General features: G+C 44.7%; 1 protein-coding gene across 6 annotated transcripts in view; it reads right to left on the bottom strand.

The window, feature by feature from the left end:
* Positions 1-12,074, bottom strand: part of KIAA0930 — a 62,226-nt gene extending 50,152 nt beyond the window's left edge. For 2 of the 6 annotated variants that reach the window (XM_081331008.1, XM_081331005.1), the window contains exon 1: positions 11,795-12,074. In XM_081331008.1, the coding sequence (XP_081187134.1) occupies positions 11,795-11,930 (136 nt within the window). In that variant the 5' untranslated portion in view covers positions 11,931-12,074. The remainder of the gene's footprint in view (positions 1-11,794) is intronic. The other 4 variants (XM_081331004.1, XM_081331009.1, XM_081331007.1 and 1 more) reach the window with 2 other exon arrangements.
* Between the last annotated feature and the right edge of the window lie 15,906 nt (positions 12,075-27,980).

Raw genomic sequence — 27,980 nt, 5'->3', positions numbered from 1 at the left:
CAAACTGAAATATATCTTTCCTGTGAATAATCCTTCAGATAAGCAGAAATCTTAGACATTTCTGCAAGATTCGAAACTTTAAACACCCATTCTTCTACAGTGGGCAAACTATCCTTCTTCCAATATTGTCCCACCAATAACCGTGCTGCCGTTATCATGTTCAATATCAAGTTAGTTTCTTTAACATCACAATCTACAACAATGTAGTTCACACATTATTCTAAACCAACGTTTGCTTTAACAGTTGCCTGTTGAATAAGCTACAGCTTATTTGGGTTCAGAGCAAACATTAAGCCATCAGTCTAGCGATTCACAACCTACCGGAGTTGTGTTGATATATTCTTCACATGAAGTTAATCAAATAGGAGATGGGGGTCTTTGCATCTGAACTGGTGAAGCAACAATGGGCTTGTAACATTGACCTAACAACCATTTTTCCACTTAGCCAATTTCAATATTTATGTACGAAAATGGCATTTACTCAGGAACGAACAAAGGTTTCAATATAGGCCCCACCAAAGTCCTCAGGAATAAGAGACCACATTTACCTTTTTCTCTCTGCTGATCTCAAGCAGTAAAAACCCCAGCACATCCAACTAGTTCGACATGCAAGATATTGGCTGGGGAATTCTGGGAATTGAAGTTCACACATCTTAAAGTTCCTAAGGTTGAGAAACACTGTCCTAAAGCATGGATGGATGGTTTTTATTGTCTCAAAAACCACAGCAGGCTTTGCATTGCATGTAACTGTCTGTATTTTAGAAGTAAGCACAGCCATCTCACCTCTAAAAACTACCTAAACCAGAGGTCTTCAAACTCGGCCCTTTTATGACTCATGGACTTCAACTCCCAGAATTCCTCAGCCAGTGTGCCTGGCTGAGGAATTCTGTGAGTTGAAGTCCATGAGTCATAAAAGGGCCGAGTTTGAAGACCCCTGACCTAAACTCTTAAAGAAATGCCCAAAAGTCCAAAATATTTGGTCTTATCTACAGGGGGGAGTTTCAGAGTCCACCAAAGAAATCTGATGAGTCATCTTTCTGTGCACCACTGTCTTAATACTTCCTCCTTCCATAACCCATAATCCAGACATGCACTCAGCTAGATGCTGATGGTTCTCATCTGCCTATCAGTTTCACTGCACAGCAGTCAAGTGTCTTTCTTCTTATTTTCCAGGGAAGATTGGTTTTTCACCTGGAAGAAATAGCCATTGGTTGTGGCCTTTCCCCAGTTACATGTTACAGTTACTAAGTCTGTTTCCCTTTTTAAAAAACAAGGCTAACTGATTACCTTGCGACTGAAAGGCGAGATACAAGCATGATATTAAGATGGAACACAAAAAAGGGAGATTTTGATTAAAAGTAGGCTCTCGTGGTGATATTAAATATCTGTCCTATTTTATTTTAAGCCAACAACAGAGATTCACACTGAAGGGCAATTTTGTGGCATTTAAACTAGGCTTCCCTCAGGTAGCATATTCCAGATGTGCTAGATCACAGTTGTCATTAATTTTCAGCAGGTTTAATTTAAAGTATGGATGAGAGAAGGAGAGGGAGGGAGGGAGAGAGAGAGAGGGAAAGGGAGAGAGGGAAGGGAAGGAGAGATGGAAAGAGAGCGAGCGAGAGGCAGCACCTTACTCTGCAGCCAAATTCAACAGTGGCATCTCTCCCCAAAAATCATGTTGTCCAGTTAAAGTCCGGTAAAAGATCTGACATGTTTTAATACTGTAAATATTTAACACTTAACAGTTAAATATTTAATGTTAATATTTAATAGTTTAATACTGACCGGGGGACTGTCGTGCAAAATTTTGTTCCATGCAACAGGACAAACCACGATTGCTCGTTTCTTTCACAATGATAATAATAATAATAAAAAAAACGGACAGCCCGTCTCTGAAAATAAAGACTGTCAAGCAATCTTCTCCTTAGTTCCCCCCCCACCCCAGGTATTCCTCTGCAGTCAAGAGGTGCAGATGTTTGATCCCTCCTCCCCTTTCACGTGGGAGGCAAACCCCCTCCGTGGAGTTTGAAAGTGCACACAACCACTGAGCCAATGCAGGAAGCGGCTTTTCTGCCTGCAAGATTCCAAACAAGTCTGGCATGGAAATTAACAGACATAACAAAGAAATAGTATTAATCATCCACTTTTTATTCAGTTGTAGAATCATTAAAAGCTGAATAAGCAGCACACTGTCAAAAACCCTTCCCTGGGGGGTGTTGATGAAGAAGGTACACGTACTGGATACTTTGACTGGATACATTATAGACATATATAATTATAGAAAGTTTTGATATTTGATTCTTTTTTTCCCCATCTCCTCCTATGCAAAATTAGGACTATGGAAAGATCTCAAAGAAGCTGCTTTATACGGTTTGGCGGTGCTGATAAAGCATCTTTCTTCGAAGTGTGGAAGGAGCCATTAACTTTCAGTGTGTGTGTGTGTGTGTGTGTGTGTGTGTGTGTGTGTGTGTTCTCAATGCTTTGCTTCACTGGCATATTTAACACATAGGCAACATGGAATGCCTTTCAAAGCAGCCATGTAGATTTTGCAAATGACTCAACTTCTTTAATGCTCCAAAGAAGAGAGGCTTTATTTATATGAATGCTCTTTATAGACCGCTTCTTTTGAAGGTTTTGCCAACCCTCACAGGAATGAAACACAACTCCCACATGTTACACTTTCCAGGTCAGCCGGGGGGGGGGGGGCTGGGGACCACTGCTTTAGAGAACCCACCTAGGCAAATTGAAAGTAATCGCATAAAATAACATTAAAAAAAATAGAAACAAGTTTGGCATAAAACTCAGCTAGAGCAGGGAAGGCCTGGGGAAAAAAAACTGGAAAAATTGGGAAAAAATACAGGGGATTTTTCCCCAGGTTTTTTTTCCCCCAAAGCCGTTTTTTCCCCAATTTCCCCACTTTTTCCAGGCCTTCCCGTCTCAGGTCTTTGTTGAAAAAAAAAACATTTCTGTCGTTCCAATGACTGCAATGGAGCGGGCGGCTGGAGGTGGCAGTATATTTAGTAGGCTAGGCAGGCTGATCTCCTCCAGATATTTGGAACTAGTTCCTACAAGCCCCATCCAGGCTAACCGATGGTGAGGAGACCCACAGGATTTTTCCTGATCATCAGACTTTAGAGCACAGGGAAGTATCCATCACCTTACTCTTGCAGACCAACTATTCATCCCACCATTTCCAAACCGTTTATCCCTCCGACGTCTTCACTGATTAACTGAATAAGCTGATAGAATTGCTAAGTCTCTGGGGAGCTTCTGTTGCCCTTCTACTGCCTAATGATGCTGCAGCACAGGGGTCCTCAAACTTGGCCACTTTAAGACTTGTGGACTTCAACTCCCAGAATTCCCCAGCCAGCCATGCTGGCTGGGGAATTCTGGGAGTTGGAGTCCACAAGTCTTAAAAGTGGCCATGTTTGAAGACCCCTGCTGTACCAGCAACTCTACAGCAGGGGTCCCCAACCCTCGTGCTCGCCGCTCGCGCAAATGGAGCTGCGCACATGTGCTCATCCGCCACTCGTGCAGAACCCTGTCTTCTCTCCTCTCCCGATGGTCCCCAACGTTGGAAAGGGTGGGAACTGCTGACCTACAGGATTCCCAGAAACCATGGGGGTGAGAGTCAAACTTACAGTGAGAGCCTAAGAGATGCCTCACTACCACCATTTCACACAACACTTCAAACCAGGCTGCCCTCCCCTCTGAAAACTTCTTGAGGATTATGGTTGTTTAATTTTAGTTTTAATTTCTTGCATGCTTGTATTGGGATCAAACTGGGACAATTTTATGGGGAGGGGGGAAATAGAAGAACCAGACCTAAACACACGCTCAGGTGATCCTGACTCTTGCAAGGCTTTGAAAATTTCCACTTCCTCACGGAAATGTTGCAGACAATGCTCAGATGGAAATTAAGTCATAGCAAGGTCAGATGCTTTTGATCTGTCTTTCCCCCCGACTAGGAAATTCTTCTCCTAATCTGAAAGAAATGAAAGCAGGTTTTGGAGCACCGTCAGAAAAAATGTTCTTCTCACATTCTCTAGGCCTGAGCTCTGTCAATGAATATACTCCTACAGCTCCTTAATGGTAGTTAGCACTGCGCAAGAGATCCGCGACAAAAAAATAGCTCAAACTTAAATTAGATATGGAAAAGATAAAACATCTTCTGAGCTGGCTTTTTGGATACGTCGATGGGATTTCCTTGGGAAAACTGTATTTTGGCCATTGCCTTCTTTCGGATATCTCTTCTGACTTCAACAAAGCATTCCTTGTCTGGCGTAGCGGCCTGATATCCATGGACTAATCAGGTTTTCTACTGCTTAGATCTGAGATGAGCAAAACAGAAGCCCTGAAATAGCATCTAAGAGAGTTGTGCAAAGCCATGCTGCATAGCCTTGAATTAATACGAGATGATTATGCAAGGTGTGACCCAGAAGACATAGTTTTTTTTAAGAAAAGAGTGGCTAGAATCCAGATCTTCTTTTATATGGCACACACCAGAGCAACAGAAAGAAGGGGGGGAGGGGAGATATTCAGCATGGTTTCCCAATTCCAATATCGTTTTTGAGGGCAGATTGACATTTCTGCTTCCTTTACCTTGTAAGCAACTGATCTCTGATTGTGCGCACACGCCACAGCCAGACAGAAATGTGACAATACTGTTCATGAACAGACATAGCTTAAACCCGTTCTGCTGGATTTCTCCTTACCAGGAGCTGAACAAACCATAGTTTAAAAGTCAGGCTTATTTTCCTCCCCATTATGGCTTCCTCTCGCCTGTTTCTGATGTGCTTAGGAGAGGCGAAAGGGGATGTACAGTGCAAAATTTGTACAGCAGAAAGGACATAGTACAGAAATGTGTTGAACTGCTCCTATTAGAATTGAAGCCGATCAATTAGCTCGTTTCCAAGCCAAAATCCTCTAGCTCAGAGGTCCCCAACCCCTGGGCTGTGGACCAGTACTGGTCCACAGCATGCCAGCAACCAGTCCACACAAACAAGCAAAGCTCCATCTGCAGGATGCAGGCAGCACACAAAACCTTACACTCTCCGGTCCACAGAAAAACCTCTCTCCACGGAACCGGTCCCTGGTGCCCAAAAGGTTGGTAACCTCTGCTCTAGCTGCAACTGACTGTCATTGCAATAAGTGTTATTATAAAACACTCAGAGACTTTTAGCTACTTGGTGTGTTTTTTTAAAAAAAGAATAAGGAATAAGCAAAGCTAAGAGAGCAAAGTACAAGTGCTACAACTCCTTGTAGAACTGAAGAAGCTTCTTGGATGAGAAGCGAAACATCTTCAAGAAAAGCAAAGAAAGTCCAGTCAATTTCTGTTCAGTCAGGGATTCCATGAAAAATGCAACTTGGCTGGGGTGCCTACATTTTTTGCAAGCAATTGTATAGGCCAAGAGGTAGGCAACCTTGGCTCTTTTATGACTCGTGGATTTCAACTCCCAGCTGAAGCTTCCGGATGCTCTTCAAGGGCAGCCCCATGTAAAGCGCATTCCAGTAGTCCATTCAGGCAATGACCAGGGCATGATTAACCATAAGAACTTCATGATACAGGAACAGGTGCAATTGGCACACAACATAAAGTTGTCCAAAAATGAAGATGGGATAGAATCAAATAAAGACAGACTTAGCGTTTTGCCAATAAAACCAATCAGGAAACCCACTAGACTGATTTCGGGCAGTGATTTCATGTCATTGTCACCAAGGGACAACTGAGCCAATATTCTTATGGCTTAACTGCAGCATAGTTCAGGCTTAAAAACTCCTGCTTTGCCATTGCAACGCTCAGGCACCATGGGCCCTGCCAGCAGGTCACTTATCCATGGGCAGAAACTGCTATCAACCTTCTCCTTAATTTTTCCACTGCCCTGCAGTTGCTAAATTGCTGTAGAGCAGTGCTCCTCAAACTTGGCAACTTTAAGATGCGTGGATTTCAACTTCCAGAATTCTTCAAGAGAATGCTTGGAGTCCACATATCTTAAAGATGACAAAATTGAGAAAGCCACACTTCTCTGTGCATTAATGATTCACCTGTGGACATGGTTACCAGCATCAAACTCCTGGGTGTGTAGTTAACAAGTAGGCTGGCTTGGTCGCTCAACAGTGAGACACTGGTGAAGCGGGCACAGCAGCGCCTCCATTTTCTGCGTCGCATGAGAAAAGCACATCTTCCTTCCCCTGTCCTGACCACTTTCTACAGAGGGACGATCGAGAGCATCCTGTCATACAGCATCACAGTCTGGTTTGGAAGCATCACTGCTTCAGACAGGAAGGCGGTGCAGAGAGTGGTGAGGACAGCAGAAAAGATCATTGGCAGTTCCCTCCCTCCCATCCAGGACACGGCACACAAGTGTTGCTTGATCAGGGTCATTTAAGATTGTCTGGGACACTACACATCCTCTTCATGACCTGTTTTCCTTGTTACCTTCTGGGAGGAAGCTCCGTGGTATCCGAAGCAGAACATCCAGATTCAGTCACAGTTTTGTTCCATACAGTATTAATCTTGTGAACTCTCAAGCTCTCTCTTTCCATTATGCATTCAAGATGGACAGTAATTAATATTTATATGTTACGTATATGTAAGGATGTAGGTCTATACATATGTTGTATGTAGGATGTTTAAATGTGTTATGTATGTGTACACTTTGAGAGCGAGCAACTAAATTTCATTTTTAATGTGTGTCATTATGCCCACCGTAAAAAAATGACAATAAAGATCATCTATATATCTAAATGCTGCTTTAGAGTCTTCATATCCTTCCTTCTGGAAGGAATATTGTGCAACTTGTCGGCATCTCGGGTCAACCATCTTTAACGATGGGGGTGAGGTGTTACCCCCATTGATAGGGCTCGCAACTTGGGTGTCCTCCTGGATTCACGGCTCAATTTTGAAGATCACATAGGAGCCGTGACCAGGGGGGCTTTTGCCCAGGTTCACCTGGTGCGCCAGTTGCGACCCTATCTGGACCGAGATGCCCTACGCACAGTCACTCATGCGCTCGTGACCTCCCGTTTAGACTACTGCAACGCTCTCTACATGGGGCTGCCCTTGAGGACCACTCGGAGGCTTCAACTGGTGCAGAATGCGGCCGCGCGAGTTGTGATAGGGGTTTCCCGATACTCCCATGTAACAGCTCTACTCCGCGAGCTGCATTGGCTTCCGGTTGCCCTCCGGGTGAGATTCAAGGTGCTGGTGATGACCTATAAAGCCCTAAATGGCTTGGTCCGGGTTATCTGAGGGAACACCTGCTGCCAGCATCAAGCTCCCTTCGTCCTGTGCGCTCCCACAGGGAGGGCCTTCTCAGGATACCGCCGGTTAAGGAATGCCGGCGGGTTATTCCCAGGGGAAGAGCGTTCTCTGTGGGCGCACCGGCCCTATGGAACCAACTCCCCATGGAACTTAGGACTGCCCCCGACCTTCGCTCATTTCTCCGGGACCTGAAAACTTGGCTCTTCGAGCTGTCTGGCCCAAGCTGAGGGGTTTTAATTTTATTGGGTTTTAGTTTTAATTTTGGGACTTGATTTAATTACTTTTAATTTGATTTTAATTTTTGTATCTGTTTTTAACCCTCCCTGTAAACCGCCCTGAGTCCTACGGGAATAGGGCGGTATATAAATTTAATACAATAAAATAATTCTTCTTCTATAAGACAACCAAAACACAGGCATCACTAAAATATGAACAGTAAACTTTACTGATTTTCTTTTACTCATTAAAGAATGTCCTATTATTTTCCATATTTGCTAGATAATCATATGCAATGAGTCAAATGTATATACCGTAATATTTATCACCAATCAAAACTATCAAATTAGCAAACCTATCAGCAGTACTAGTTCTTTACAGTTCAATAGTGACTGATTTAATTCTTTTAATTTATAATCTACAAAATCACTTGCAGTTTTGGTTAATAGTTTCACGTTTCTCAATCTTCTTAACATTAAGATGTGTGGACTTCAACTCTGAGAGCTGAAGTCCACACACATCTTTAAACATTAATTTAAAACATTCCAAGACTATTTCTGAACTGTAAAACAAAACTCTCCCTTGTATTTTGCCTATATACTAACTTCACAAATACTAAGCGAAAAGATTGTTCCAAGAATCAGCAAAAAATGGCTGTGCCTTCTTTTCATCACACTGTCCTTGCTAGAACAAAAACCACTTTTTTCTTACCTAAAGGCATTGTATTTTATTTATAATTTATTTTTTTAAGGCTGGCCAACCCACAATAATTCTATTATAACCATCACATTTGAAATATTAAGACGGCTCTGATAAATTGAATGCCATCGAATTAAGCTGTTTTTCAACTTGTGAGTTCAAGAGAGTGAATTGAAGAAAAGTGCACAGTTTTTAATGCAGATTCCAATATTCTTGTACTGGAAAACTAGAGAAATAAAGATATAGCCTGAATTATTTTGACAGAGAACTGTATTGCATATAAATCTACTGGCAGCTGACTTTGCAATGTAGTCCTAACATAATGAACTGGGCTAGAGATTTCTCTCCAGGTTTCTAAAAGAGCAAGAGTTAGAAATAGGGAATCTTGTTAATCGCTGTGCATAAAACACAAACGGCTGTTCCCATAATGCACTTAGGAGATCTTGACAAATGCCATGAAGTCACTGATTCAGAGCAGGGAGGATACTACTTTAAGAGAGGGTAGAAAGGAAACAAAGGGAGAGTGAATCATGGGATGATCACGCAACTTCTAGGGCACAGCCAAGACTGTGAGCAAGGAGACTGCCCTGAGATCTGTCCAGGAAGAAAGAGAATGGCCATTAAGCAAAGCAGCAGCAACATACAGCAGTCAAATGAGAAGACCTGAGCATGACCTCAAAGGCTGTAGAGTTGGGCCACAGAGGATCTCTAGTCTGTCTCAGCTGAGCCTGACAGACAGACAATAGCAAGCCCTGGACATTCGTAATGGGCAGCTCCTCATCGAATTAAGACAAAAGTTTTGGAAGAAAACAGCTATGACTGTGTTTCCCCCCCCCCCTCCCCCTCTATACCAGTATTTCTCAACCTTGGCAACGTTCAAGATGTGTGGGGAATTCTGAAGTTGAAGTCCACACATCTTAACGTTGCCAAGGTTGAGGAACACAGCTCTAGAAAGTGGCATTTATTCAGTCTTCAGGGAATATCTTCTAATCTATACCAATTGTTGAACTGTTTCTACAATTTGCCCACACTACAAAAGCCTCTGCATTGTACAAAGGATTCTGGGAAATCAGCACATACTCTTAATATGGGGCAATTGAGACCACCCAGAACCAGTTTGGTCTAGTGATGAAACCAAGAGGTGAGATCTATAGTCCCACCTTAGGCATGAAAGATGGGTGGGTGACTTCGAACCAGTCACACTCACTCTTTCTTCTCAGCTCAACCCACCTCACAGGGGAAAATAGGAGGAAGGAGTATTAGGTATGTTCACGGCCTCAAGTTAATTATAAAAATAATAAAGACAGGATAATAAATATAATAATGTATTTATTGCTTTCTAATGACCTCCTAGTACAGAGGTCTTCAAACTTGGCCCTTTTATGACTTGTGGACTTCAACTCCCAGAATTCTTCAGCCAGCGTTCTTGGCTAAGGAATTCTGGGAGTTGAAGTCCACAAGTCATAAAATGGCCAAGTAGCTGGAGCAATTTAGGGGTGGGGACCTGGCAATCCATCTAACAGAAAAGCTCTTTCATCAGTTCCTATCTTTTGCTGCAAAAAATCTCCCAATAAACCATGGGAAATCTCAGGATTTCCCAGAATGGGAATAAACGTTAAGACACTTATTAAATACCAATCCAATAAATATTGCTGCCATGCAATTTGTTTGCAGAACTAAGCTGTAAAGAAGACATCTGTTAAGATGCTTTAACCAACTTCTTTAGAGGATGTTGGAGATGGGTTTATGTTAAGATTCTTGAAAGTCACAAATCCCAGAATGTACAACAGGTGTTAATCCAACATGAAAACAACAACAGACTCCAACTTGGGGAACAAAGGCCTTTTTACTGTCTAGGAGGGGATTTAATTGTTTATACTGCATTCTAGAAACTGGAGCAACATAGATCAAGCTTTATTCTCCCTGCATAAAGATCCAGCTTTGTCCATTTACCCTCAGAGAAATAACGTCAACGCTGCTTTATCAGATTCCCTCACAGATGGCAAAGCGTTGATGAGGACATAAGTGAGGGCAATTCCACATCCTGTTTTTTTGCCTGCTCTGGTCACAAGAAACATGTTATATTATGGCCTGTGTTAGAAACAAGGCAGGAAGAAAACAGAGTGTTGATTTCAGCTGGTATCAATGAAATAGGGAAGAGGGTTTTTTTCCCCTTCTAAATAAATAAAACCTCCCAGAGGCTTCAGTTGCAGCAAGATCCAGCAGTAGTTCCCAGCCCAGAGAACATTAAAATAAGTTTCCTCATCTCACCTTTCCTTTTATTTTTTCCAGGCCAGCAAAGTAACTGACACTCACCTTTGATACCCCCTATCTGAGGCAAATCAGGCTGCCCCCTGAAATAAAGCTAAAGTGCAATTCACAACAGCCCCCCCCCCTCCTGCTCACCTCTTCAAAAAATTAAGCCCTGGCAGATGAGACAAACTTTGTTTTCCTCAAAAGAACGAGTCAGTCAAATACAGATTTGTCTTACTAAAATGATCTAGCAGGAAGCAGAGACAATTCCCATATAGGGGGATTACTAGGCCTGCTATATCCATGCAACTATACGGGGGAACAACTGTATCTCCCACATTTAAGAGTCTGTTGTGCAAGAATATTTCAAGGTTTGTTTACAGATTATACCAATAACCCATGAAAGGATCTCTTCCTTTTTCTTAAACACTTTAACAGACCGGAGCTTCTAGTTGTAGCTGGGTCACCCTAATTCAGCAACTAGTGGCCGGTGTTTCATTTTGCATGGCCACAACCAGTGCTTTTTTTTTGTAAAAGAAAAAGGTGCCGGAACTCACACACGTCATAGAACCTGCCTTGCCTACCCTACAAGGTTCCATCCAAAAAAGGTGCCGGAACTCCGTTCTGAGCGTTCGTTCTATGAGAAAAAAAATCCCTGGCCACAACGATGGGCACTTTGGAGACTACAGCCAGATACAACTGGACAGCTTGCACGTGAGAATCATCCCTCCCTCACTCAATCAGAATAGAGCAGGAAAGGGACCTTGGAGGTCTTCTAGTCCAACCCCCTGTTCAAGCAGGAAAACCCTATACTATTTCAGACCAAGCGGAGGCCTGTTCCTTTAACAGTAATGCAGAGGCAGAATTTTGTCCAAGTTTTTGTTTTTTTAAGGAACCCTTTCGGCCTGAAGCAGAAAAGCTACAAAGCAGGGGTCTTCAAACTTGGCCCTTTTATGACTTGTGGACTTCAACTCCCAGAATTCCTCAGCCAGCAAAGCTGGCTGAGGAATTCTGGGAGTTGAAGTCCACAAGTCATAAAAGGGCCAAGTTTGAAGACCCCTGCTACAAAGGGACAGTCCTGGGCAAGGCGGGCTCCTCTCCAGCACTTCGCAGGCTGGGGGCCGGCAAAGAACCGAGCCCCTGAGCAGGTGCAGAGGGCTGCTCCGAGAATTTATTGAGAAGGAGAGTCAGCGGAGAGAAAGGGGTGGCGGCGCCCCGGAGCCTTTCTCCCGGCCCAGCAAGGCTGCGATTTTCTCTACCAGGGACGTCTCCGGGTTGCCTTCGCCCCCTCCCCTCCTCCCACCGGCTGCTACCGCTTTCCCTCGGCATACCCAACCGGCCCCCTGACGCCTCTCCACTCACCCAGCCCACTGATCTCGTGGCGGAGGCTAACGCGGGTCCTCTCTTCCACTATGGCCCGCAGCATCTGCTGAAGGGAGCGGTCCAGCTCCCCGCTGTCGACGTCCTGCTGCCCGGGAGCCGCGAAGGAGGAGGCCATGCCAGCAGCGCCCGCCCAGCGCCGGGCATCTCAAGCGCTCGGGCCGGATTGCCCCTCCCCTGCCCCAGCGTGGGGGACGAAGCAAGAGAGCTACTGAGGGGGCATGGCCGCTGCAAAATGCCCGTCGCCACTGCCCCCCCTCCCCGCTCTCCTCCTCCTCCTCCTCCGCCTCCCGGGGAGGCTTCTCCGCCGGCCAGTGCCTCTTCCGCCTCCGCAGCTGCAGCAGCAGCAGCAGCCGCCGATCTGCAGCTTAGCCTTTTAGAACGCCTCCTGCCACCCCGCTAGCTCGGCGCGTCGCAGCCAATGGGGGACGGCGAAGAGGGGAGGGCGTGGCCGAGCCCGGGCGGGACCCCTGACGTCACCCGCTCCCGGACCGCCAAGCTCTTCTTTGCTGCTGCTGCTGGTGCTGCCATCGCAGCCGAGGCGGAGAAGCCGCGGGAATGCCAGACGGGAAGAACGGCGTCTGGCTTCTTTTCCTGCAGCCGGCAGGCGTGATTCACCGCCGTGCCCAGGCCGCCGGCTCCCTGGAACCAGCACTTAGCCGCCCCGCTGATGTCGGGAGAGGTAAGGAAGGGGATATTTATTTATTTATTTATTTTATTTTATTTTATTTTATTGGATTTGTATACCGCCCTATTCCCGTAGGACTCAGGGCGGTTTACAGGGCAGTTAAAACCATGAATACAAAAAATTAAAAACAATTAAAACAAGCAAGAGCCTTGGTGGAGCAGTGGGCTAATGCCTCCTTAAGTAACACCAGCTGCCTGCAATTAGTGCAGGTTCGTATCCCACCAGGCTCAAGGTTGACTCAGCCTTCCATCCTTCCGAGGTAGGTAAAATGAGGACCCAGATTGTTGGGGGCAATAAGCTGACTTTGTAATAATGCCGCTTGGGGTGTGTGTGAAAGCCCTAATAAGCAGGCATATACATAGAATGAAGGCTACTGCTAAGCTTGTAAGCCGCCCTGAGTCTTCGGAGAAGGGCGGAATTAAAATAAATTAAAAATAAAAATTAAATTAAATTCAAGCCCCAAGAGTAAATCTAAAACCCAGTTAAATTAACAACCCCACAGTCTGGACCACAGATCGAAGAGCCAAGTTTTCAGGTCCCGGCGAAATGAGCGAAGGTCGGGGGGCAGTCCTAAGTTCTGTGGGTAGTTGGTTCCATAGGGCAGGCGCACCCACAGAGAAAGCCCTTCCCCTGGGAATAACCCGCCGGCATTCATTAACCGGCGGTACCCTGAGAAGGCCCTCCCTGTGGGGGCGCACAGGACGATGGGAAGATGATGCCGGCAGCAGGTGTTCCCTTAGATAGTCCGGACCCAAGCCATTTAGGGCTTTATAGGTCATTACCAGCACCTTGAATCTCACCCGGAGGGCAACCGGAAGCCAATGCAGCTGACGGAGAAGAGGTGTTACACGGGAGTATCGGGAAGCTCCCATGAAAAGTTGCGCAACCCTCTTTGAACGTCATTGCTGTTCCTAAATTATTATTACCACTGCTTTTTTTGTAAAACAAAAAGGTGCCGGAACTCACACATGTCATACAACCCGCCTTGCCTAGCCTACAAGGTTCCATCAAAAAAAAAAAAAGGTGCCGGAACTCCGTTCTGAGCGTTCTGTGACAAAAAAAGCCCTGATTATTACGGTCCCATTTATGTCTTCCAGGGACAAGCAGAAGTGCCCCGAACTGGTTGCATTGCAGAGTTGATTCCGGCCCCAAAGCCTAAAAAGCGAAGTACTGATAATCATCCAAAGGTTTAGCGCAGACATGTCAAACACAAGGCCCGGGGGCCAGATCCGGCCCGCGAAGTGGTTTCATGCGGCCCGCGAAGCCATCCTGGAAACAGTGAGGGAACGGCCCCCACTGCCTTGGCCCTGACCTAGAGACCCTCCTTCTGCCAGAGACCCTCAGATCTGTCCCATTCCTGCCCAGGCCCCTATAGGCACCCTTGATGTGAACGATGTAGACCTGGCCATGCCCACCCAGTAGGCCACACGCACTTTAGCCACGCCCACCCAGGCCATACCCACCCGGCCCCCTGAGGGCAACCACAATGCTGATGCGGCCCTCAATGAAATTGAGTTTGACACCCCTGGTTTAGCGGAAGATAAAGAGACTTTGGTGGATAAAATAATGCTTTGTAGGTATTGCACTTAAAAACTGAAGCCATTGCCCGAGCAAAGCGAACGCCTTGCTTTGATTACGGCGGTGAAATTGCATCATGCAAAACCCGTGTTTGCGCGGTAGGCTTGCATCACGATGTTGCAAGATTTGCGTGGGGACGGTTCTGTAAATCCGTATCATAAGTGATAAATAAGACATCTCTCTCATGGGCCATCTTTGGCTCAAGCATCCTCCACAGATGCACAGCTGGAAGCAGGCTGTCTTGGGGTTGCAGAACAGCAATTTCATGTACCTTCAAAATCTGGGATTGCATAACACAGGGGTCTTCAAACTTGACCCTTTTACGACTTGTGGACATCAACTCCCAGAATTCCTCAGCCAGGGAGTTGAAGTCCACAAGTCGTAAAAGGGTCAAGTTTGAAGACCCCTGGCATAACAGATCCTCTTACCAACTGGAGAACTTCATGATCAGAGGAACTGTCTTACCCCCAATTGCATCAACCTGTCCCATCCAATCAGGTAGGGAAGACCCAATACAGGCCCAATCAAAGAATTTTAGTTGGTGAGGCCCCGGAAGGCAACCTTCTCTGCTGTTGCCCCCATCCTCTGAAATATTTTCCCTCCAGAGGTGAGATGGGCCCCCAACCTTCTCTTTCAGAAGGATATAAAGACTTGGCTCTGCCAAATTTGCATGGGGCTTGCAGAGTGATGCAACGCTGGAGGTGGTTAGTACCTTGAAGACATTCTGCCCACCTTTTAATTTTTAATTTAGCAATAGCACTTAGACTCATATACCACTTCGCAGTGCTTTGCAGCCCTCTCTAAGCGGTTTACAGTGTCAGCCTGTTGTCCCCAACAATCTGGGTCCTCATTTTACCGACCTTGGAAGGATGGAAGGCCGAGTCAATCTTGAACCGGTGAGAATCGAACTGCCAAACTGCAGTCAGCCAGCAGTCAGCTGAAGTAGCCTTATTCTATTTTTATTTTTATTATCTGGCTCCCATTCTACTGATGTATTTTAGTTTTTTTTATGTTTTTAGCTACAAACTGCCCAGAGACAGTAGAGAGTGAAATTCTGTGTGTGTGTGTGTGTGTGTGTGTGTGTGTGTGTGAGAGAGAGAGAGAGAGAGAGACTAAAAGTGTTAAATAAATAAATCTAATAAGTTGTAGGATGTGCAATCAAACAACTGAAGTTTATGATTTTGGAACCGGCAAGAAAACCACAGAATTGCAAGATGCCTTCATTTCATTTTCATTTATTATATTTGTATACTGCCCTTCTCCTGAAGGACTCAGGGCGGTGAACAGGGCACATACAAATAGAAAATACAAAAATTAAAAGGAATTAAATAATCGCCCAGATAAAAACAATAACAGTATAAAAAACCCCATTAAAACCCTAACATCCCCCATCAGGCCAGGCCAGCTTGTTCAAATAAATGGGTCTTCAGACTGCGTCGGAAGGAGCGGAGGTCAGGTGCCATCCGGAGCTCAACCGGCAGCTGATTCCATAAAGCCGGAGCGCCCACAGAGAAGGCCCTCCCCCTGGGGGCCACCAGCCGACATTCTCTGACCGGTGGTACCCTGAGGAGGCCCTCTCTGTGGGAACGCACAGGGCGGAGGGAAGTTGACGCCGGCAGCAGGTGATCCCCGAGGTACTCCGGACCCATGCCATGTAGGGCCTTGAAAACCATTACCAAAACCTTGAACCTCACCCAGAAGACAACTGGTAACCAGTACAGCTCGCGTAGCAAAGGTGTAACATGGGAGTACCAGGAAACTCCCAAGACAACTCTCGCGGCTGCATTCTGTACCAGCTGGAGCCTCCGAGTGGTCTTCAAGGGAAGCCCCATGTAGAGAGCGTTGCAGTAGTCCAGACAAGAGGTCACGAGCGCATGAGTGACCGTACACAGGGCATCCCGGTCTAGATAGGGCCGCAACTGGCGCACCAGGCGAACCTGGGCGAAAGCCCCCCTAGTCACAGCCACTATATGATCTTCCAAAGTAAGCCGCAAATCTAAGAGGACTCCCAAGTTGCGAGCCCTATCTACGGGGGGTAAAAACTCACCCCCCATGGAAAGAGGTGGAATATTCTGAATATCCCGGGATGCCGGTATGCACAGCCACTCAGTCTTGTCGGGGTTGAGTTGAAGTCTGTTCCTCCCCATCCAGACCCGAACCGCCTCCAGGCAACGGGACATCACGTCGAGGGCATCACTGGGGTGGTTTGGGGTCGAAATGAAAAGCTGGGTATCATCAACATACTGATGATACCCAACTCCAAAACCACGAATGATCTCACCCAGCGGTTTCATATAGATGTTGAACAGGAGAGGCGAGAGGACCGACCCCTGAGGAACTCCACAAACGAGAGACCTCGGGGTCGACCTCTGCCCCTCTGCCAACACCGACTGCGAACGTCCAAGGAGATAGGAGGAGAACCACTGAAGAACTGTGCCTCCCACTCCCAATCCCCTGAGACGCCGCAGCAGGATACCATGGTCGATGGTATCGAAAGCCGCTGAGAGGTCTAATAGGACTAGGACAGAGGAATATCCCCTGTCCCGGGCCCTCCAGAGATCATTCACCAGAGCGACCAATGCCGTCTCCGTGCTGTACCCGGGCCTGAAACCCGATTGGCACGGGTCTAGATAATCCGCTTCATCCAGGACCAGAGGGAGCTGATGCGCCACCACACTCTCAACAACCTTCGCAAGAAAGCGAAGGTTGGAGACCGAACGAAAGTTATTTAACACAGCTGGGTCCAAGGCAGGCTTCTTGAGGAGAGGTCTCACCACCGCCTCCTTCAAGACGGCGGGGAAACTACCCTCACTCAAAGAGGCAGATATAACCGCCTGGAACCAGCCTCATGTCCCCTCCCGAGCTGCATACACCAGCCAGGAAGGGCACGGGTCCAATAAACATGTGGTGGAGCTCAATCTCCCCATAATCCTGTCCACTTCCTCAGGGGTCACAGAATCAAACTCCTCCCAGATAACATTGACAAGACCGCCCGTGTCCTGATCGTCAGACTCCGCCCAGCTGGAGTCCAGACCGGTCCGAATCCGAGCGATTTTATCCGACAGATGTTGACCAAACTCCTCGGCATGACCCTGCAAGGGTTCCTCCCTCACCTCCTGATTAAGGAGGGAGCGGGTCACCCTAAACAGGGCGGCCGGGCGGTTATCTGCGGACGTGATAAGGGTGGAGAAGTAATTAGACCTCGCCGCCCTTATTGCTGCGAGATAAGACCTAATGTGGGCTCTTAGTCGCAATCGGTCGGATTCGGATCGGCTGGACTGATTCAAGACCCATGTTGGGGACCTAATATTGTGAGGTTTTATTTCACTTTTCTCAAGAAGCAAATTAATTCCTGGTACTCCTAAGGAAGGGGGTGCAATGGCTCAGCAGTTAAAGAGCTGAGCTTGTCAGCTGGAAAGCTGATTGCCTGGTTTGAGATCTGAGTGCCGCACGATGGGGTGAGCTCCTGTCGCTTGCCTCAGCTCCTGCCCACCTAGCAGTTCGAAAGCATGCAAATGCAAGTAGATAAATATGGTCCCCCCCCCCCCCAGATGGCAGCAACAATACCATCAAATCAACCACTTGATGGGTTCAGTTTCCATTTGTGGTCCCCAGGCTCGCTTTCAAACCACATTTGTAGGGTCATTCAGAAAAATAACAATGTGGAGGCCAATCTCTTGGGGGAATGATGTTCCATAAAGAAGGGGCCACCACTGAGAAGGCACTTTTTTGTAAACCTATCAGATGTATCTCCCTAATGGATGGGACTCGTATGATACCGTGCCTTGTGGTTTTTTTTTTGGACATTGGTTGCTGGCTGGTTCTACCCTCATTACCACTCGGGGACAATTCGGCTTGCTGTGAACATTTTCCTATAAGGGCACTTTCACAGTTTATATGTCCAATATGGGAGCATCTTCTACAGGGAGATTGCAGCTCGCTTGTGTATGGGGAGGTACCTTGGACCACCCATAGATATTTTTGGTAGATTTAGTCATTATTATTATTCACCTCAGTATATCAGAATGGTTAGAACTCTTCATTCTTTAAATCTGTGGTACTTATTTATTTGTTATGTATAGGGGTGTGGGTCTATACATATGTGTATATAGTATGGTTAGGTGTGTGTCATGTATGTTACACTTTGAGAGCAGGCAACTAAATTTCATTTTTGATGTGTGCTGTTGTGCCCACAGTAAAAAAAATGACAATAACGGTTATCTTATTTTATCTTAAATCATTTTTAAACAATGTCTTTTGTTTAATCATTGTCTCTTAATCATTGGTGGAGATTTTCAGTGGGATAGAAATATTTCTCCTAAAAATGTACTTATGTACTCTATTGGAAAATATAGTGAAGTGTAAAATGGTAACTTTAAATCAATTACTTTGTCATGATTATTTTAAGCAATTTCTAACACCTTCAGACAGAATTTTTTGACAGCAGCAATCTAATCAATTCAAGCATGCTTTGATAAGTCAGTATGGATGGACCATCTGCTTTAACTGCCTCAGAGAAACCTAAGGAGGTGTTATTTTTAGAGAGTCTGCTTTGGACTTCAATTTCATTTCTTGGCTAGATTTATGGAATAACCAATAATGGAACGTCAATTAATGCAAGTTTTTTAAAAATGTTAAGCTTGTTTCTTTGGATTTGAGGTTGAAATTGATCAAAATTTTTATTCCCAATTTATTGGCTGCCCCAATTTATTGGCTGCCCCAAAGAATGCATCAGAATTTTCTTGGTGATATAAGATATTTTAGGGTATATTAATCAAATTGTTTTGTTCTTTATTTCTTTTTGGATTAATATTACATATACATATATAAAGAATATCTAAGTGAGATTGAGTTTGGAAAAGTACTGCTCTTCAGATGTCAAGGAAAATTGATTGTGGTTTTATTAAAAGCCAGTAAGAGATCTGTTAACATGAACAGAGCTGCCTCTCCTACTGACAAGAATTAACACTGGCTCCCACTAGTAATTAAGCAGCCCACCATTAAGCAGAGCCCTTGAATTATTAAAACTGTCATATTTGCTGCCTAAGGTAGGAACGTAGACCCCAAACCTGATCAGATTATTCTGGTATTTAAATCAAAATATCTCTCCCACCTCATTTTTCCTTTCATTAATAACTTAGTTTCGTTATTCCTAATGTTTCGTTATTCCTAAACATTATTCCTAATGTTTTCTTCTTTTTAACATATTTAGCTGTTTTGTGATTTTTTTTCTTGTAATTTGTAAATTAAATTAAATTTTTAAAAGGCATATAAAAATACATATTAGTTTTGCTCACTTCCCCCAGAATTGATATCCTCCAGAAGTCTTTGACTCTTAATTCTCTGATTCCATCCAGGCTTGCCAAGGAACAGAAGTTGAACATCTCTGAAAAGCGCCAGCTTGGAGAAGTCGAGAATGCAAGAAATTTTCACCATCTTTACGTCAGTCGATTAAAAATGCCTGAACTGGCTGGGTCTCTTATGCTCCTGTCCCTGAAGGGGGATTGTCCATTTAGCAAGCCATTAAGAGACTTCCAGAAACATTAAGACTGTCTTTCAGTCAGTCCCCAGCCACTCATTCATAGCGATGAACTGGTGGTGCAACTCCCAACAATGGAGGATTTCAGCACAGTCCCACTTAAGTCTGGTGAATGTTTTTCCTACATGTGAGAAGGGAAACTCTTAGCCCGATGTTCCTGGGGTCTTGCTCATTACATAGGAAGGACAGAGGACAGATCAGCCCTTTACAGTAAATAGTTATGTATCTTTAAAAACCTAGAAGCTGTTGAAAGAGTCTTCCTAAAATGAAGCTTTGGCATGGTGGTTCCTACCACACGGGAGAGACATTGCTGGAGTAATAGAATGTGAAAGGCCTGACACAGCAGTAGCACTTAGACTAGGGGTTCCCAAGTGGGGGTGTGAGACAATATTTCGGGGGTGCAAAAACTTGGGTTTTCAAAATTATATATGCATAATTTGTTGCAGTTATTTCAAACTTTTATAAGGAGTGCGAGAATATATCAGAAGCGTTCTAGGGGTGTGGGTTATAGAAAAGGTTGGGAGCCGCTGACTTAGACTAATATACTGCTTCACAGCCCTGTCTAAGCAGTTTACAGAGTCAGCATATTGCCCCCAATAATCTGGGTCCTCATTTTATCAACCTTGGAAGGATGGAAGGCTGAGTCAACCTTGAGCCAGTGAGAATCGAACTGCTGAATTGCTGACAAGTCAGCAGTCAGCAGAATTAGCCTGCAGTACCACATTCTAACCATTGCGCCACCCCAGCTCTTTTGACGTTCCATTGTAGAGATTTCAATTCAATAACACAGACATGACATTAGTTAATGCTCAAAAGTGACCTCAGGAACACATTCTCAAAAGCCAGAACGAGTAATTGTTTGAAGCATGTGCATTTCCAAGGCATGTTGATAGCTGTCCTGAAGTTGTCAACTTAGCCAGTTAGGAAAGACATTTCTTTGTTCAGCATTTCCAATTATATTTCAAGCTTTGGGGTGAAAAGACTGCGTTTGATTACCTTTAGAGGTGCAGAGATGGACAAGCACAGCCACTTGTCCATGTGGCCAGGAACTATGGGTCAAATGATCTCTTGGGATTTCTGTGAAATTAAAGAGACAGTACCTATATATCCATTTTATTGACCCCTTTGGAGGAAAATAGGACACAAAAATTACCCAAATTGTGCCATCTATAATCATATTTACAACTGGTCAAATCCTACTATATTGGTGGACTCTGTAGCTGAGACATTTCTTTCTTTTTTTATGACAAATTTTATTGGTTTTCCAGTTTTATATTTAAGTATTTGGAAAGCAGCGTGGTGATTGAGTAGTCAATAGTTCAATAACAAAATCTTCAGTACATTTTTCATTTTTAATATCAGATTTCTGATCAGCCATAGTGTCCTGTCTCCTAAACCAGGGGTAGGCAACCATGGCTCTTTTATGACTCATGGACTTCAACTCCCAGAATTCCTGAGTCAGCTGACTCAGGAATTCTGGGAGTTGAAGTCCATGAGTCATAAAAGAGCCGAGGTTGCCTACCCCTGTCCTAAACCAATGCTTCTTAACCTCAGCCACTTTAAAGTGGGTGGACTTCAACTCCCAGAATTCTATGCTGGCTGGAAAATTCTGGGAATTGAAGTCTACTTACCTTAAAGTGGCAAAGGTTAGAAAATACTGTACTCGACCATTCTTCTCTAGCCAATCCTCCAGATCTCATCATATTCTACACATTATGCCCAAAATGTGCCTGTCCCAAATATGGTTGGTGATCTCAGGGAAATGGAGAATTTTGGAGATATTTACAATATTTGTAATGTCAAAAAAGCTCTCTTTTAGTCTTTTTAAAGGAATGCTGATTTTTTTTGGGGGGGGGTGTAGAATGTTTTAAATAGTTTTTTATTTAACATTTGTTAAATAGGCAGCTACGTAAATGTGAAGCACAAATAAAGTTTAGCGCTGGTTCATTTTTCAATTACTTTACATTTACTTACAGCTACTGGACTAGAATTTGAGTCGATCAGCAAAAATAGTAGGGATTTTTTATGCCTCTTTGCTGTCCTCTAATGGTCATCTGATTGTTGAAGTCCAGGTGTGGTGGGCCTACAATTATCCTGACTTTCCCATTCCTGGCAACTTGCAACAGAATTAACTGAAATAAATGTACTGAACTAGCTCTCCAAAGTGGCCAGAAATTAAAGTGGAGTGTTTGCTCTGATCTTAAAAGACCTGTAGCTTTCTCAAGAGGTTAGGTTTATATTTAAAAAAAATACTCATGATTTACTTAAAGCAGGGGTCTTCAAACTTGGCCCTTTTATGACTTGTGGACTTCAACTCCCAGAATTCAACTCCTAGGCATGCTGGCTGAGGAATTCTGGGAGATGAAGTCCACAAGTCATAAAAGGGCCAAGTTTGAAGACCCCTGACTTAAAACGTAGTGTAGTCAATGAAGCCCTGTTTTCTTGATTTGGAATGTATAGTGACCCATAACTAACAATATGGGATTTCATCCCAAAGCATTTTAATCTAAAATACAGGTAGTCTTCAACTTAACAATCACAATGGAGGCCAAAAATTCCCATTGCTAAGCAAGACAGTTAAGTGGCATAATGGAAGACCAGCCGCAGGAGATAGTGATCGGACCATGACAGGGGAACAATGGTTGGTGAACCCCCTCCCAGATCATCCAACCACTGTCCAGAAAGGAACACCAGGTTGAGAGTGTGACCCCCCCCACACATGAGTCGGGCCCTGAATCACTTGGATCAGGCCCATGGCCGTCATGGAAGCCATGAACTCCCGAGCTAACTCAGACGACCCTCCCAGTGAAGGCAAATTGAAGTCCCCCAGAACTATAAGCCTGGGGAACTCCACCGCCAACCTTGAGAAGGTGTCGAGCAGCTCGGGCAGGGCTGTTGCCACACAGCTGGGCGCCAACTGAGCCTGAGGGCCACATCTCAGGAGGAGGGACTCACTCCCGGCCATCTGGACAATGGTGGTCTCCCGTGGGCCTAAAGTCTCCCGAACAACCACCGCCACCCTTTCACCCCTACCCTGAGCCCATGGCTGGTGTAGCACATGGAAACCTGGAGGGCATAACTCGGTCAGAGGAGCCCCTCCCTCCGAGCCCAACCAAGTCTCCGTGATGCATGCCAGATCCGCACATTCCTCCTCGATCAAATCCTGAATGAGGGGAGCCTTGTCAACGACGGATCTGGCGTTAAAATAAACCAGCCTAAGCTCAGGGGCTTAGGATGTTGGATGTAATAAATCAAACTGGACTGGCAGAGACTCTTGGAAAAATATGGTCTCTCAGGTAACACAACGCCGAGCCATGAAAGGTGGCAACTAGCACCTTGAATTGTACCCGGAAACACACCAGCAACCAGTGTGGCTTAGTGGTGTTATACGTGCCATGTATCTGGCACCATTTACTATCTGCGCAGCCGCATTCAGCACCAGTTGAAGTTTCTGAATGCTCTTCAAGGGCAGCCCCATGTAGAAGATGTTATAGAAATCTAAGCGAGAGGTTACAAGGCCATGGGTGATGGCGAGCAGGTCCTCCTGGTTTAGGAATGGGTGCAAAAGCTCTCCTAGCCACAACTGAACCCTGCTCTTCAAAGGGGAGTTGAGATTGGGGGGGGGGGGAATGGCTGGCTCAGGAATTCTGGGAGTTCAAGTTCACAAGTCATAAAGGGGCCACAATCCCCCACTTCTGGCTCTAGGAGGACCCCAGATTATGGACCAGGTCTGTCTGGGGCAGTGCCACCGCACCCAGAGTTAGACATGGAAGAACCTTGTCTATAGGGGTCCAAAGTCGCTCAGTCTTGCTAAGGTTGAGTCTAGGGCTGGATATAAACCTATCCAAACGCTCAATATTTAACTAAGGAAGAGCTGCAAAAGGTAAATTCCTAGTTTGAAGTGTGCTGTTTTCTGCTTCTGCCCAGGGTGATAGGAAATACAAAACACAAGAGTACAAAATACAAAATACAGGTATTCAGGTACAAGAGTACAAAATACAGGTATTCAGGCCCCAAATTGGAATGCACTGAGTAATCTCAGTTCCTTAGTGGAAGGAAAAGCAAATGAGATCATTTTTGTTAGAGGAGGAAAAGTGAATTAAATTGCCTTAAGGAAAAATGTCACAAAACATTTAGGCTTAAAGCAAGAGTATAGATACAGGCCATGCTCCTTGGCTGAACAAGGTTAGACATGTGCAAGTCCAGACTTTCTATGCCATTGTTTCTCAAACTTGGCAACTTCAAGATGTGTGGACTTCAATTCCCAGAATTCCCCAGCCAGCAAGTTGCCAGGTTTGAGAGACACTGCTCTATCCAGTAATAAGGAGGGGGAAATTGAGCTGTGGAAAAAGACAGGGAACTTAAGAATAGAAGGGCTTCTAATTGCCCCCATCACCCTGACACAAATTCTATTCAGTACAGCTTAATGTGTCCAATCTTTTCAGAAGTAGACAACAGTCCCCCTTCAGATTTTATGATCAAATATTTATTGTCTGGTGCAGCTATAATTATCAAGGTTGGATTATCCTGCAGGACGGCTTTGCAATTATCCAAGAACCCCAGGAAGGATTCAACAGGTACAACTTGATGTTGCATGAACAGAACTATCCCACTGATTTCTGCTGCAGAAAATGCTTCCAGAACATCGGGGATGGGCAACAGAAGTCAGCCCCTCCAGCTATTTTGAAGAAATGAATGGAAGCCAAAATGAGCTGCAGCATTTGACCAGTGTGGTTGTGCATCTCCTCCCAAATTATCAGATGCTGACAATGCAGACAAAACACTATCCGGATCCAAAACTGTACTGATCCAGGTTGGTGTGGAGCAGCATGTCTGTTGGACCCAAACATCCGAGAAGCTTGCAATCCACAGATTATCCCAGGATACAGCCTACTGGAATGGATACTTTTTTGAATACTTTTGAGATAAGGTGGGAATTGAGTTGAGACCTCTGCAGATGGGATCAAAAAAGCCAGTCTAGTGGCTTCTACAACATGCATCCCCGTAAAGAGGGAGGGGGCTTTGATTGTGTGATTGTGGTTGCCATCTTTTTGGATTGTCCTTCATGGTTATCCTTAGGATGGTGACTTGGGAGATCAAGGCCATTTATTGAGTGGCTTGTAAACAGGAGAAGTCGGTTAGGGCCATTTGTGGATGGGATGCAACTTCTTCATTAGAATTGTGCAATGCAACCCTTCAGAATCGTTAGAAGCTACAGTATGTTAGTGTGGCTTTGAAGCTTTTGCACCTGGGAAAGAAGATTGCCTAAAAGGGGTGGGGTGGGGGAACAGCAAAAGTTAAACCATAAACTTCTGGTCTATTAAAGAAACTATTTTACTTGGACGTGGGCATTCCTAACAGTGAGGACAATTAACCAGTGAAACAGTTTGCCTTCAGACGTTGTGGGTGCTTCATCACTCAAGGTTTTTAAGAAGAGACTGGACAACCACTTGTCTGCAAGGATATAGGGCAGGGGTCCCCAACCTCCAGTCCATGGACCGGCACTGGGCCACAGAATACTAGAAACCGGGCCACGGAAACAAGTGAAGCCCCATCTGCAGGATGCAGGCAGTACATGAAACCACGCCCCCTCCAGTCCATGGAAAAATCTTTTTCCACAGAATTGGTCCCTGGTGTCTAAAAGGTTGGGGGCCTCTGATGTAGGGTCTCTTGGTAAAGCAGGGGGCTGGGCTAGAAGACCTCCAAGGTCCCTTCCAGCTCTATTCTGATTGATTGATTTTTGTCCAAGCCATGATGATGTCATGGGCATCGTAATACAAATGACATGAATTTTGTCATTTAAATTTTTCTACCTGTTTCCTTTGGACAGGTAGACCTTGTGAGATCGGGTTGTACTATGGTGCTGAGAAACCAGTTTCCTGTTCTTTGTTCCTAAATAGAACAAACCATAGAAAGTTTGGATTGTTGCATGCTTTCTTGATATAACTCTGGGGGGGATGCCTGCGGAGAGGGTCATAAAAGTCAAGATGGCAACTCTGACAGTGCAATCAAAACTCCACCAGTCCATGTGCATTTCATGCTCACCCCTGACCCCCTCTGGTGTCGTCTCAGTGTTTGCTGGGTCCAAATGCAACAGGAGAAACCCATATGCTCAGTGGGTAGCCTTCAGATTAAATAAGCAAAATAAAAGTAACATGAATAAAATCATGAGGTTGTGTAATGATGGTTGTCTCTCAGTGAGGAGCTGTAAAGCATATCTGGCCTGGTTTATCCATGATGAGTCCTTCTCATTCTTCTCCAAGAAATGAGTGGGGGCTTCATTGCTTTCACCAAAGATGTACGCCAGGCTCTGCTCAGGTGGAGAAGGCAGATGGTAGCAACAGCCTCAGCTGACCTTCATAAAGTGGACGTTAACAGGAGCTCCAGGCCATCCAACTGAAAAATCCCTGTGAAAAAGGGGAATTTGTGTAGAAGGTGTCGACATCTCAGAGATAGTGGGCATCACTTCCAACACAATGCCATGCCCACCAATTTTCAGATTTTGAAGGCAATTTTGAATACCACTGCTCCTGACGTTCTGGAACTCACTGGCTTTTGGGGAGAAGCCATATATTCAGCCACAGTTAAACAATATTACTTATTATTTGTTTACAGTGAAAGGTAACCACACAATCTCTTCCTTTGGCATCAGTGGGGTTTAGAGATACTCATCTTTTAAATAATAGGAACCGTCTTTAGACTGTATTCAATTTCTATTCTACCTTAGATTTAGTCCTGTGTGGAAGAATTGTGCACATTAGAGGGTAACTGTCAGGACCCACCCCAAACCACGTCTTAGGAAGACAAAACTCTTGGAGCCAAATCTAGTCCAAAAGGAATCTTTACTATGACATGCTTGGTTGTAGGAATACAAGACAGGACTTAATATTGTTCTACAAACTAAAACCTTATAAAGAGTTCCCGGTTCAACCCCCTCTTAACCCCATTTGGTCAGCCCCCCATCATTTACCTCGTATCATCCCTCTCGTGGGAAAAAGGAACTTAGGATGTTTTATGTTTATTGTTCTCTTCCTTGACAAAAGCCAGATGCTACCTACCCTAGGATGGTAGAGGACAGGAAGGCCTGGAGGAATGTTGTCCATAGGGTCGCGATGGGTCGGACACGACTTCGCAGCTAACAACAACACCTACCCTAGCCCTCCCTTTTGTTCCCCCAGTTCAAAAGGCTTCTCTTTTCCTTTGAAATGCCTAATATAGGCTCAATACCCATTTGTTCCTTCCTCCTCGGGAGATGGCAGGATCCAGGAACAACGTTTTAAACATACATTTATGAATATGGTATAAATGGATTCTGACAGTAACACTAAAAAATATCTGACACAACGGAAAGTGCTGAATATTCTGCGGATGTTACTACATCCTACATTTTTTTTAGATATTTTCAGGGAGAGAGTGGAGAGGTGTAAATGGAAGTTGAATTCCACAAGCGTCCTCAGGTCATTTCTCAAATAAAGTCTCTTCAGTGAGGTGAGCATGTTCAAGATTCGTAACAACAATAGGCTCTATTTAAATGTGAAGCAGTTAAATATTATAGACTGTGAAGGCATCTAGCAGAACCTGTTAGCACAGCTTATCAACCAAATGAATAGCAGGTCAATGATGGAGCAATGGGCTGACTGAGTAATTTTGAAATACTTTTGGGGCAGGTTCTGGGTGAGAAGCCACATAGATGACGTCACACTTGGTTTATCAATCAGGCGATGTTTTTTTCTTTGTGCCTTTCTTTGTGTGTTTTTTTCCTTTTTCTTCCATTATTTTCATTTAACACATTTTAAATAACATTAAAAGTTCATAACTGGAATTTGTCCGGCAAAATGTGAGGAGATCCTTCTTTTTTTATAAATAAAGTTACCCAATGTAAGTACAATAATTTTAAAACCAGGCAAATACGGTTTGAGACTGTCCATAGGTCTTTTGTTCCATTTTCTGTCTACTAACTTTTTTTTCCCCAAAAGGCCACCTTTAGAATTGATCAATGGAAGGGAAAGTTAGCCATTGAGAAAATGTGTGATTTTTAAATCAACTTTTACGAGTGCTTTATTTGTAGCTGCCCTGCTGAGAGGCTAAAATTGATAGGCGGTTATTCCCAATGTCCTCTTCAGATCCACAGCACATGCAAAAGGAGAGCAAAAAGTGGGACAGACATTCAAAGGGCCCTCAGTCCAGCCTATGTGTGAAACCGATGCACAAGTCAAGGCCTTGAATTACTTGGACAAGAGGATGAAAGTTAGGCCAATGAATAGTACAGGTGGAGTCTGACAGAATCTGGATTAGACTTCTTTTTCAGGTTTCAGGGTAGATTTTTGCACAAGACACTGTTTTACTGGTTCAACCAGTAAGAT

Source organism: Vipera berus (genome assembly GCF_964194415.1).
Source record: "Vipera berus genome assembly, chromosome: 6".
Classification (NCBI taxonomy): domain Eukaryota; kingdom Metazoa; phylum Chordata; class Lepidosauria; order Squamata; family Viperidae; genus Vipera; species Vipera berus.
The sequence above is the reverse complement of the archived record's forward strand: the minus strand, read 5'-3'. Positions and strand labels throughout refer to the sequence as shown.